Source organism: Hirundo rustica, chromosome 19 (assembly GCF_015227805.2).
Source record: "Hirundo rustica isolate bHirRus1 chromosome 19, bHirRus1.pri.v3, whole genome shotgun sequence".
NCBI classification, from domain to species: Eukaryota; Metazoa; Chordata; class Aves; order Passeriformes; family Hirundinidae; genus Hirundo; species Hirundo rustica.
In genome coordinates, this window is record NC_053468.1 from 10,359,927 (window position 1) to 10,372,147 (window position 12,221).

General features: G+C 54.4%; 2 protein-coding genes across 2 annotated transcripts; both read left to right on the top strand.

Moving 5' to 3' along the window:
- Nucleotides 1-6,083, top strand: SBDS (SBDS ribosome maturation factor). Its single transcript, XM_040082660.2, has 5 exons — nt 1-158; nt 859-988; nt 2,223-2,423; nt 2,967-3,131; nt 3,752-6,083. The coding sequence occupies exons 1-5, from the start codon at nt 31-33 to the stop codon at nt 3,878-3,880; spliced, it is 753 nt and encodes a 250-aa protein (XP_039938594.1). The 5' UTR covers nt 1-30; the 3' UTR covers nt 3,881-6,083.
- Nucleotides 6,084-6,631: 548 nt separating this feature from the next.
- Nucleotides 6,632-12,221, top strand: CCDC183 (coiled-coil domain containing 183). Its single transcript, XM_040082839.1, has 14 exons — nt 6,632-6,716; nt 6,800-6,921; nt 7,069-7,140; nt 7,817-7,984; nt 8,115-8,219; nt 8,370-8,477; nt 9,093-9,221; nt 9,779-9,833; nt 9,916-10,016; nt 10,269-10,429; nt 10,765-10,924; nt 11,044-11,163; nt 11,378-11,474; nt 12,109-12,221. The coding sequence occupies exons 1-14, from the start codon at nt 6,632-6,634 to the stop codon at nt 12,219-12,221; spliced, it is 1,596 nt and encodes a 531-aa protein (XP_039938773.1).

Here is a 12,221-nt window from a genome sequence, read left to right on the forward strand (position 1 = left end):
GGGCCGGGGGCGGAGCGGGCGGCCGCCGCCATGTCCATCTTCACCCCCACCAACCAGATCCGCCTCACCAATGTGGCCGTGGTGCGGGCACGGCGCGCCGGGAAGCGCTTCGAGATTGCCTGTTACCGCAATAAGGTCATGGGCTGGCGCAGCGGAGCGTGAGTACCCGGGCAGCGGGCGGGGAGGCGGCTCGGGCCCGGCGCGGGGCCCGGGGAAGGGCCCGTGCGGGGACCCGGGTGTGAGGGGGCCGTACCCGGGCACCTGTGTGGGGACTCGGTAGCGGCGCGGGAGGGGAGCCCGTGTGAGGACCAGGAAGGGGCCGGGGCGTGGAAGGGGGGTCGGCAGTGATCGTGCGGGGCCTGGCTGCCCCGGTCCCCGGATCTGACCCCGGGAGGAGGCGCGGGGCCAGTAACCGCAGCACTGTGCCCGTGCCTGGGCAGCGACACCTCTGTGCTGGAAAGTTCCAGCTGCGCTGATTCAGCCCGGGGCAGCGGGAGCTGTTTCTCCTCGCTGAACACAGCCGTGCTCCTGGCATTGCTGCTTTGCTGGAGAGGGCCTTTGGACAAGGCATGGGGTGCCACGATAAGGGGCAGTGGTTTCAAACTGTCCAGCCCAGAGGACAGGGATTGATAGATGGGATAATGGGAAGGAATTGTTCCCTGGGAGGGTGGGCAGGCCCTGGCACCGGATGCCCAAAGAAGCTGTGGCTGCCCCTGGATCCCTGGCGGTGCCCAAGGCCAGGTTGGACATGGGGGTGGAGCAGCCCGGGATAGTGGGAGGTGTCCCTGCCGTGACAGGGGTGGCACTAGCACCATTCTGGGATTATTCTGAGTTTTCTACACTTGTCTCAATCCCTAGGGAGAAAGATCTTGATGAGGTCCTGCAGACACACACAGTGTTTGTCAATGTCTCCAAAGGCCAGGTGGCGAAGAAGGAAGATCTGGTTAAAGCATTTGGGACAGATGACCAAACAGAAATCTGTAAGATGGTAAGTTTCACACACTTTGCTTTGTGAAAGGTGTGAGAAGATTGAGTCACACACTTTTAGGTTGGTAAGGGGTTGTAGAAGCGTTTGTAGAATGCTGCTATAGGTAATAGGGTTGTTTGTTAATAAATGGGTAAAAAGGAGCAGTAGCTCTTTTATAGTTTTAAAACACCACATGGCATATGCATGTATCTGGAAAGAATTCTGTCTAACACACAACTTGCATGCAGCGATGTGTCTGGACACAGCCAACACTGAAGAGTTCCTCACATAAGATAAGTTATTAAGAGTGCAGAGAAAGCAAGGGGAAGTTGCTGACTTTGGAGAGTTCACTTCAGTGTTAGTAACAGATCTAATTCCTTAGTCCTTACCAGTGGGGTATGAACTGTGGACTTGCTGTGGGTGATGAGATTTCAGTAAATCTCTTGAGACAGCATTGCCCTGGCAGCCAGAAGAGACATCCCTTTCCTGGGGTCACCAGCATCAATGGCTGGGCTAGGGAGGGGATTGTCCTCCTCTGCTCTGGGCTGGGGCGGCCTCACCTGCAGTGCTGGGGCAGTTTTGGATGACGCAGTATCAAAAAGATCTAAAGCTGTCAGAGTCCAAAGAAAGACACAAAGAAGGTGAAGGGCATGGAGGGGCCATGCAAGGAGCAGCTGTGGCACTTGGTCTGTTCAGCCTGAGGAGACTGAGGTCAGACCTCGTCAGGGTCTGCAGCTCCTCCCAAGGGCCAGCTCTGATCTCTGCTCTGTGTGACAGCGACAGGACCCAGGGAATGGCTGGAGCTGGGCCAGGGCAGGTTTAGGTTGGATTTTAGGGAAAAGTTCTTCTCCCAGAGGGTGCTGGGCACTGCCCAGGCTCCCCAGGGAATGGGCATGGCCCCAATGCTGCCAGAGCTCCAGGAGCATTTGGACACCACTCCCAGGGATGCACAGGGTAGCATTGCCAGGGGCTGGACTGGTTGATCCCCTGGGGATCCTTTCCAACTCAAGATATTCTGTGATTCTTGAAATCTGTGCTTCTCTTGCTGCAGATTAGTGTTTCTGTGGTAAGTTTTTTTGTCTGAAGCCTTTCCAATGCTGTTTTCTTGTAGTGATTCACATTATTAATTTGGTTATTGTTTGCTGCACTTCGAATCTCACCCAACCTTTCAAGCAGCTGTCAAATTTAACAAAGGTACTCAGCTTGTCACTCTTCAAATCCACATTGCTCGTTAACCGATTTCTCTGTTGTACAGATCCTATCCAAAGGGGAGCTGCAGGTGTCAGACAAGGAGCGGCACACGCAGCTGGAGCAGATGTTCCGAGACATCGCCACCATCGTGGCTGACAAGTGCGTGAACCCTGAGACAAAGCGGCCCTACACGGTGATCCTCATCGAGAGGGCCATGAAGGACATTCACTACTCTGTCAAACCCAACAAGAGCACAAAGCAGCAGGTGAGTTTCCTGCAGTATCAGCTCCTGCTCTGAGCTGGTGCCATCCGGTGTAATTCCTCAGGTCTCAGCCACAAAGGGATCAGCAGAGCCCCAGCATCTGAGACTCACAGAGGCAGCTGAGTGCTGGAGGGAAGCAGCTCCTGCAACTCAAGCAGTTAGTTTGCTAAGAATTCAGGGAAGGGAGAAAGAAAGGAAAAAAAGCAACATTGATACACTTAGAACAGAAATAAAAGGTTTGTGATTTATGCTGTTTGAGGTGGTATATCAGGTTTGCATCTGAGCCACGTGGGTTTGTGCTGTTCTGCACTATAGCTATTTAATTTTATTTCAGACAGCTTTTAAGTGTTTAAAGTGATCACAAACAACAAGAAGTTTGCCTTTTCTTGTTAATCTGTCAAAAGAGCCTGATAGCAACCTCCCTGCAGCAGAGTGGCAGTGACCCACACTGAGAGATGGCTCTGAACCTGGTGAGAAAGTTCAAGATTTGGATCTGGGTGCTGAGTTTTAAGCAGGTGTGTAAATGCTCTTTTTCTCATCCAACAGGCCCTGGAAGTGATCAGGCAGCTGAAGGAGACCATGCAGATTGAACGTGCTCACATGAGGCTGAGGTTTATCCTTCCAGCAAAGGAGGGCAAGAAGCTGAAAGAGAAGCTCAAGCCACTGATTAAAGTTACTGAGAGTGAAGACTTCCAGGAACAGCTGGAAATTGTAAGCAAAAAGCAGTCCCTGGGGTTTGGGTTTGGTCTGAGCTACACATGTGTATTTTACTAGAAGATTAATTCATAGATGGAAGTTGTTTAGATAAACTGCAGGCTTATCAGAGATGCTGAAACAGAGCTGCAGTTGGTAATTTTTAATTTCACACAGTCCAGCATGGAAGCAGCCTTTGGTATCCAGAGATTGCTGCTCCAAGGTGAGGAGTGCACAGTGCATTTCCTCTCAGCAGTGATGATCCTGCAACATGGATAAGTTTCTCTCATATGTGTAACATTACTGTTATTCATTTGGTGGCTTGGGTCTGGATTTTAAGAGTGGCTAATTCTATATTTTTTTAAATTGGTATGTGGTAAAGCAAAATGTGTTATTAAAATGTTCATACAAGCAGATTAGAATCCAGCAATCCCAACTGGCAAAAGCCATGTCCAGCATGGGGAACTGGAACTGTAGAACTCTGTGGAAACATTGCTGCCAGACAGAGCTTTTCAACTCCTCAGTCTTCCTCAGTAACTAACCAGGATTGTTTTAATGAGAGTGAATGCTAGGCCTTGGGTAGGGGCTGATGAAATTCAAACACTCTTGTCTAACTGATGAAATGTGGAACATTCCAGGTGTGCCTTATTGACCCAGGGTGCTTCAGGGAGATCGACGAGCTCATCCGCTGTGAGACCAAAGGGAAAGGATCCCTGGAAGTGCTGAGTCTGAAGGATGTGGAGGAAGGAGATGAGAAGCTTGAATAACAAAACCTTCCTGCAGCAGATCTGCTTCAACAGCCTCCCCGCAGTGACTGGTGTAGCCACTCTTCTGTTAGGCCTTTATGGTTTTTTCCAATCTCTTGCTGCCAAATATTTTCTGACACTAATCCTTTGGGATTTTTCCATGCAGTGTGCGTTGGGTTTTTTTTATCATTTTGCACTTGCTTGGTTTACAGATGTCTTTGCCTCTAAGAAGATTTTGTGACAGCGTTGCACTAATAAGGACTGAGTTAGGGTGTGGTAGGAGGTTACTCTGGCTTTGCTTTAGTTTCAGGGTTCCTGTTGAAGAGTGTTTTGAGTGATTTGGTGCCAATTGTTTGTACCTTCAGGTTGTCAGTGTTGAGTGAGAGATTGCACTGGTCACTGAGGAGTGGCTTTGTATGTGAGGAGAGAGACCTTAAGAGAGCTGCATTTTCACTTCTAAACAGGTGCAAAGTGTGGATTGTGTCTAAAAATTGCTCTCTTGGCAGTGTGAAGACTGACTTGAGCTTCCAGGATTGGCTGCTTGATAATTAAAGTACTTCAAAGGACCATTCCTAAAGAATTCCATCACTGGCTATAACACCACTTGCTGACATAGAGATGATGTTCTCCAAATAACTTAATTGTAGAATATATTTAGCTACATTAATAAAAACAAAATATCATCTATTTATATATTATAGATACAGAAAGAAATAAGATACTTATTTTTGTTAATAGTAGAGGAGATATCCCTGGCTGTGGCAGTGCTTTTGTAGGCTGAGGGAGTAGCCTGTGCTTGGGAGCTGCTGCTTTCACGTGATGAAATGAATCTCAAACAGGCAGTAGTGGCCTCTGGCCATGGAGCCAGACAGGCTTTTGTTGGACAGTAATTCCCAGCAGGAATTGTTTGTGTGTGCCCCTTTGCTTTTTAGTGCGACAGAACAATTCTGGCAGCTGTCCTTTATCCTCTGTCCTTTTTTTTTTTTTTTTTTTGCTGCTCTCTAATCCATGCACAGAATTTCCAGCCAGCTCCTGAGGCATGGGATATAGTTCTTGCTAATTCTGTTAAATATTGCTGCAGCTGTGTTAAACAAATGATTTGAAGTTGAACTGGGATTTCAAAGAAAAGGGGAAGAGAGGACAAAAATGGGGGAAGGAGATATTAAAATACAAATCACCTGGCAAAGCAGTTATGGTTCAGTGACTAAAAGCTAAATCAGCAGGAATTTGAGGAGCCTTTAACATGACATTCCTGTTTCTTTGCAGATAGCAGGCAGCAGGTGAGGGCCAGCCAGGGAGGAGATCTCTCCCAGGTGAGCATGGTGCTCTTTGGTTGCTGTTGCCTTCCAGAGACTCCCATGTTATGTGACAGTTAAGCAGAGCTGGGTTTGTGCTGCTGACCTTTCCTCTGCACCTTTAACTCATTGTGAATTTCCTGGAATTTCATCAGGGAGAGTGGAGATCAGCTGGAGGAGGGGAGGTTTGGCATGTGAGGGGGCTGCAGGACTGGAGACTCAGTCCAAGGCTGCCCCTTGGGACTGGATTTCTGCAACAGCCAATTTGTGTGCACTCGTGAAAGGCCTGGATCAATTCCTTCAGTGGTATTTTGGGAGGATCTGCCTCTCTAGAGCCTGAGTTTTGCTGAGGGCAGGTGAAACAGAGATTCTTGAACCACTTTATCCATTTTAGAATGCTTTTGTTTGTTCCCAGGGGTATAAATGCTGCCTAGGAAGTGCAGGGGGATAGTGACTGGATGTGCCATGTGGACAGGGCTTGGTGTGGAGAGCTCTGCGTGCACAGGCAGCTCCCCCTGGGTACCACCCTGGGCTGCTGCCTTCACTTGCCCATCTCTGCAGGCACACTTTGGGCAGCGTTGAAGATGATCATGTTGATACTTAGCTTGTCACTGGCAATGAGCACTAACATGCAATTCATAAATATGCAAATGAGTTGCTTAGCGAGAGCCTCAGAGGATATTGTGTCAGTAATACCTGATTTCACATTAATTTCTTGGTTTGCTGTGTTTTAACACCTTGAGCACAACAGGGTGGCAGCAGGTTAAAGACCTGGAGTTCCAGAACCTGAATCTAAACTGATTTTTGAGATTGGTGCTCAGAAGGCAATTTCTTTATAAAGTCTTTTTCTGCAAATCCAAACATTAAGGATTTTCTCTGGTAGAGGGTGCTTGAATTTATTTATGGACAAATAAAGATACATGCTGGCATTTCTCGTTATGTTTGTAGTTCAGCAAGAACATACGGTGAGCATCAGAATAAAGCTCAGGATTGTTAACTGGTTTGTCTTTGCCCATTCCAATGAGAGCATAACTCCCTGCACAGCCATTTCCTGGTGAGTTAACTGGAATTTCCAAATAGGTGGGCATTTAAGTAAGCTGGCAGCTTCCAGGAGAGCACTGCTGGTGTGTTTGGGTGCACACGCACATGTGTGTGCCCTGAAATTGTCCTGTTCCTAGTGGGGCTCAGAATGGTCCCTGACAGCTGCCACTGCCACAACAATGGAAGACAAAGCTGGAGGGCTTCTCTGCCCCCTTCCAAGAGCTCGTTAATCAGCTGTTAATTAATCTGTTCCCTGCAGAAATGTTGAGGAGGGGGCTGGGCTGTGGCTGAGCAGGAGCCGTGTGGCCGGTGGCAGTTGGCAGTGCCACGGTGACAGTTCCACGGTGGAACCCCACGGTCACAACGCCGCGGCACCTCCTCGAGGCAGCAGGGCCTCAACATCTGTCCCGCAGGGATTGGAATGGTGGGCCAAGGGATGGAGACCCCCGGCAGCACGCGGGGCCCCAAGGCCAGCCTGAGCCAGCGCAGCCAGGAGATGCGTGTCCTCGTGGGCCTGCAAGGTGCTGCCTCGGGCTGCTCGGGGACAGGGGGGTCACAGCCCCCTCGTCCCACGCGGTCCCATTGGCTGCCTGGTGTCCCCCAGAGCAAGGAGGGAAGATTTTCACTCAGTCCTGTGAGGAAAAGCTCCGTCAGAACAGGGAGCTGCTCCCCAGCCTGCAGGCGGCCTTGCAGGAGGATTCCGATGTCCTGAAATTTGTCCTGAAGGTACCAGCAGGTCCCTTCTGCTGTACCCCTGCCTAGTGCTGGCCCTACACCCCCAGCTCCTCCAGGAGCTGGCAGCACGGGCCAGCAAAAGGATGTGTCATTCCTAGGCTGACAATGAGCATCTCTTTGTCCCTCCCCTGCCCACAGTACAACAAACTCCCTATTAAGGATGCTTTTGCAGAGGGACAGGAGCTCGTTTCACTCACTGAGAGCCTGGAGGTAACGGCAGGGCTGGAAGCAGGGGCTGCTCGCAGGGGCTGGGGCTCTGGGGACACTGGGGTGAACCGTGCATGGCAGAGGGACATGGTGCCAGCACCAGGACAGCCCCACGGGGCAGCTCTAGAGACACAGGGTGCTCCCGTCTCATCCCATGGGTCCCTTTTCCCCCACAGCACCCATCCATGCAGTCCCAGCAGACCTGGCTGTCCCACTCCATATGTCCCTGGCACTGCCCAGATTCCTGCAGGGTCCAGTTGCATCCCTGGCAGAGAGATGCTGTCCCTGCCCTTCACTGCCTGTCCCAAGGTTGTGCCCTGGTTATAAACCCATGGAGATTGAGGCACTGTGCCCATGGAACTGCCTTTGCCCAGAGGCCTCTTGCAGGGACAGAGCGGTGCCACCACTCTCTGACAACATCCCCATCTGGGCCCTGATGGATTTTATTGATTCCCCAGCCCTGCTCCATGTTATGCAGAGTCCCTAAGCCCTGCCATCAGCTGCCTCACCCCAGCCAGCCCCCAGAGCAAAGCTCTACCAGACCCCATCCTGTCAAACCAGCAGCAACATCCTGGAGCAGGGTCTCAGTGTCCCCAGCTCTACCTTGGGGGGAGTTTTATGGGCAGCACACCCTTCTCCTGCAGCATCCAGCCTGGGAAATGGTCTCATGCCCATCCAGGTGATCATAAAGAAGGTCGAAGCCAAAGTCCTCGAGCAGGTGAAGGTGTGTGACATGCTGCTGCACCAGCTGAAACAGTGGACCCAAGCCAGGGACGAACGCCAGAGGCAACTGCAGGAGCTGCAGGATGCTGAGACAGATCCTAAGTGGCAAGAGCCAGAGTTGCAGGTACCCAGGAGCCCTTCCTGGTGTGCCAATACCCATGGGGGGCTTTAATCCAGCCCCTGCACCCCCAGCTGGGCACTGGGCACGGCACATGTAGTCACCTCATGCCTTCTCCCCACCATGTGTGCCCCAGACCATTCGCCAGCTGGGCAATGCCATTGAGAAGATGCTCATGAAAATTCACAGTGGAGAGATTGTGACCAACCTGTACCTGCAGCTTCAGGAGGTCCTGAAGAAGGTGAGCTCCTCCACACTGTCCACCACTGTCCCTGCAAAGGCAGGGTATCCAAGGGGCTGTGTCCCAGGGGACACCTGCTGGTCCCCTTTGTGTCCTGTCACAGCATGGGTGACCACGGTGGGTGACGTGCTGTGGCTCCCTGTGTGCCAGGAACTGGTGTACCTGCCTCAATACCTGAACCTCCTCTGTGGGATGACTGTGATGTACCACGAGGAGCTCACAGCCCAGAGTAACCTCAAAGCTAACGATGTCATTGAGGTGAGCTAATTGGGGCCCTTTCCCACCCTGCAGCACCCACACACAGCACCACGTACCTGGGCCTGAAAGCCATCCTTCAGCAAGGGGCAAAAAAGATGGAGCTGATGTTGCTCACAGCACACAGAGTCCTCCCAGGTCTCCCTCTTGTCCCCTGGGGCTGGGTCAGCCTGTCTGAAGTACCAGCCATGGCAAAGGTTGGTACACCGACACCCCAGCCCACCTTGCCGAGCTTCCTTCACAGCCTATTTACATGGACTGGGGTCACTTTTGGCACTGGGCATCCCAGTAGCTCATCCAGTGGCTCAGATAGCAGATTCATGGAGTGGTTTGGGTTAGCAGGGACCTTAAAGCTCATCTCATTCCAGCCCCCTGCCAGGGACACCTTCCACTCTCCCAGGTTGCTCCAAGCCCTGTCCAACCCAGCCTCGGGCACTGCCAGGGATCCAGGGGCAGCCACAGCTCCTCTGGGCACCCTGTGCCAGGGCGTCACCACCCTCACAGAGGAGAATTCCTTCCTTATCTCAATCTAAACCAATACTTGAACCTAACAACCCCGTCTGTAGAAAGCTCCAGCTGACTTTGGCAGCAACTCTTCCCTTCTCTGCTGTGCTCCAGAGACTCATGGCCAAGGCAGGACCCCAGGTCCGTGCGGAGAAACAGCTCAGGGACCAGTCCCTGGCTGAGCAGAGGAAGCACATCGAGAGCCTCCGGCGCCAGGAGGAGAGCGAAAGGCAGCAGAGGCAGGTGAGCTGGGGGTGTGGGGCAGGCAGGGCTGGGGACAGGTGAGCTGGGGGTGTGGGGCAGGCAGGGCTGGGGACAGGTGAGCTGGGGGTGTGGGGCAGGCAGGGCTGGGGACAGGTGAGCTGGGGCTGTGGGGCAGGCAGGGCTGGGGACAGGTGAGCTGGGGACAGGCAGGACTGGGGACAGGTGAGCTGGGGGTGTGGGGCAGGCAGGGCTGGGGACAGGCAGGGCTGGGGACAGGCAGGGCTGGGGACAGGTGAGCTGGGGGTGTGGGGCAGGCAGGGCTGGGGGTGTGGGTCAGGCAGGGCTGGGGACAGGCAGGGCTGGGGACAGGTGAGCTGGGGGTGTGGGGCAAGCAGGGCTGGGGGTAGGTGATTTGGGGATGTGGGTCAGGCAGGACTGGGGACAGGTGAGCTGGGGATCTGAGGCAGGCAGGGCTGGGGGTAGGTGAGCTGGGGATCTGAGGCAGGCAGGGCTGGGGGTGTGGGGCAGGCAGGGCTGGGGACAGGGGGCAGCCTGCAGTGCTGAGCCCCTAGGGGTGACAGTGACTGTCCTTGCAGCAAGCTGTGTCCATGCTCTCTGCAGAGCAGGACCTGAGCTCCTCAGACACGGCCGGTGAGTGCCTGGCAGGGGGCAGGGTGGGGGGATGTGGGCACAGCCACGAGCATCCTGTCCTGCTCCTTCCCTGCCACCCCAGGTGCTGACGTGGACGCCGCCAAGGCCAAGATGGAGCGTGAGGCCTTTGTGATGGACAAGATGGAGAAGGCAAAGACTGCCCTGCAGTGCTCCTGCCTCTGGGTAACGGAAAACCCATCGCTTCTAAAACCTGGGGCTGCTGGAGTGCTGGGGAGCTGTGACCTCTCTGCTCCCCCCGTTTCCCTGGGGAGTTATCTGCTCTCCTCTCCCTCGAGCCCCACAAAGCCCCTCTTTGCAGGCAGGCGTGGAGCTCCATGACCAGAGACGGCAGAGCTCTGCGGCGCTGTAACGCCCCCAAGGCCCTGCTTCCAGCAGGATCACCTTAGGCTGAGCCCGTGTGTCTCCCCTGGCCAGGACATCCCCAGCAGCATCCAGGCCCAGAGGAAATCCCTGGGGAGCCTGCAGCAGCACATTGACGTGTGCAGCGAGAGGAAGAAGGTGCTGAAGAAGACGCTACAGGAGATGGAGCTGAAGCAGGCTAAACTGAAGTTCAACCAGCCCGTCAGCACCACCAGGTGCTACTGGCCTCGCAGCAGCTGGACCAACCAGGCTGGCACCCCTGGGGGGAAAAGCGTCCCAAGAGGCACCCCAACCTCCACCCCACTGCAGCCACACACTCCTCCCGCACTGGGAGGGCTTCTGAGCTCCCAGCTCCGCTGCTGGCAGAACATCCAAAGCTCCCATGGGGGTCCTGGAGCTCCCTTTCTCCTTGCCTGGAGTGGGGAGTGCTGCCAGCAGCACGGAGCTGGGCTGCAGCTGGCGGTGGGGGAACCTGAGCAGCTTTTGGAGCAGCTTTGGGGTGTCCCTGTGCCCCTCTGCAGCTGTGTGATGTGAGTGTGCCTGGCTCCAGGCTGCGGGAAGAGAAGCTGCGGGAGAACCTGAAGCAGGAAGAGGCCCGGCTGGAGCAGATGCGAGCCCAGATGTTGAGGAACCAGAAGCGCCTGATCGAGTTTGAGAACATCATTGACAACCTGTTCCTCCGCATGCAGGGCATCCTCATCCCTGGGCAGGTACGAGAGGGCACCAGGGGCGCAGGGCATGCAGGCAGGGCTGCACAAGGACGCCCGGCACAGCCATCACTACCACCAGGACCTTGCTGTCCCTACCGAGGTGGCTCTGTCTCCCCCAGGAGGACTCTGTGGCCGTGGTGGGGCTGGAGGAGAAGCTGCAGCACTGTGAGCAGAAGCTGAAGCTCCTGAAGGAGAGGGTGGCAGCCCGGCCCGAGGACAGCACCGATGAACACAGTGAGGTGGGGGGCTCCAGCCCTCTGTGCCCCTGGGGACACGCACAGGGCCCTCACAGATGGCCACCCAAGTCATCCTTCCTCAGCAAGGCCACAAGGAAGAGCCATGGAGCAGCTCAGCCCTGGATGGCACTGGGCACCCAAAGAGTACCTCAGTGGGCACCCTTGGGTTGTAACACCCTCCTACCCTCCAGCGCTTCACCCAGGCTGTCTTTCGCAGACTTTTGCCAAGGTCAGGAACCTTCTGGAGAGTAGAACTGCCGATGAAACGCAGAACCTGAAGATTTCCTTCGAGGATGAAGACGCTATGGAAGACGGTAGGAGAGCACAGTGGGGACACGTCCCACAGTGACTGTCCCAGCCCCTGCCCCATGAGACATTTGGGAGTCCTTGTCTGTCTCCCGCTGACCCAGCAGACGCCAACCCACAAAGTGCCTCCAGGTCGCCCTGGGGCTCACCTTGGCTGTTTCCAAGGTTTTAGGCATGGGTGGAGGTTTTAGGCAGGGGAGAAGGAAGACAGATGGTGACATGATGAGCACCAAGCCACTGCAGGAGCAAGGAAAGATGTTATGAGGCAAGAGGGGGAGCCCTCATCTTCAAAATCACCTGGGTGAGAAGAATAATGAGTGCTTGGTTCTGCCTGTGAGTGCTCCTGGAAGAGGCAAAGAACTTTTGGCAGATTACCACCTTTCTTTAGCAAGGCAGGAGCTGTGCCCACCACACTGTAGCTCCAGACCTTTATGGGAAACCCCAGCAGTGTCGGAGATGGGCCACAGTGGTGGCATCACCAGGTCCAAGAGGTCACCCTGGGAGGCTGGGATGGAAAAGCCTAGGAGGACTCTCCGGGATCCCAGGAGCCCACCAAAATGTGCCAGCTCTCCCAGGGACATGGGCACAGCAGAGGTGGCCTCCAGCCCCTCCCCAGCCCCTCCTCTCCACTCTCCCCTCCAGACACCTTGGATTTTGAGGATGAAGACCATGACTACATCCCCAGCCGGGAGGACATCAAGAAGCAGGGGCTGCAGCTGATCAGAATGAACACCAGACGTCGCAAGAAGAAGTAG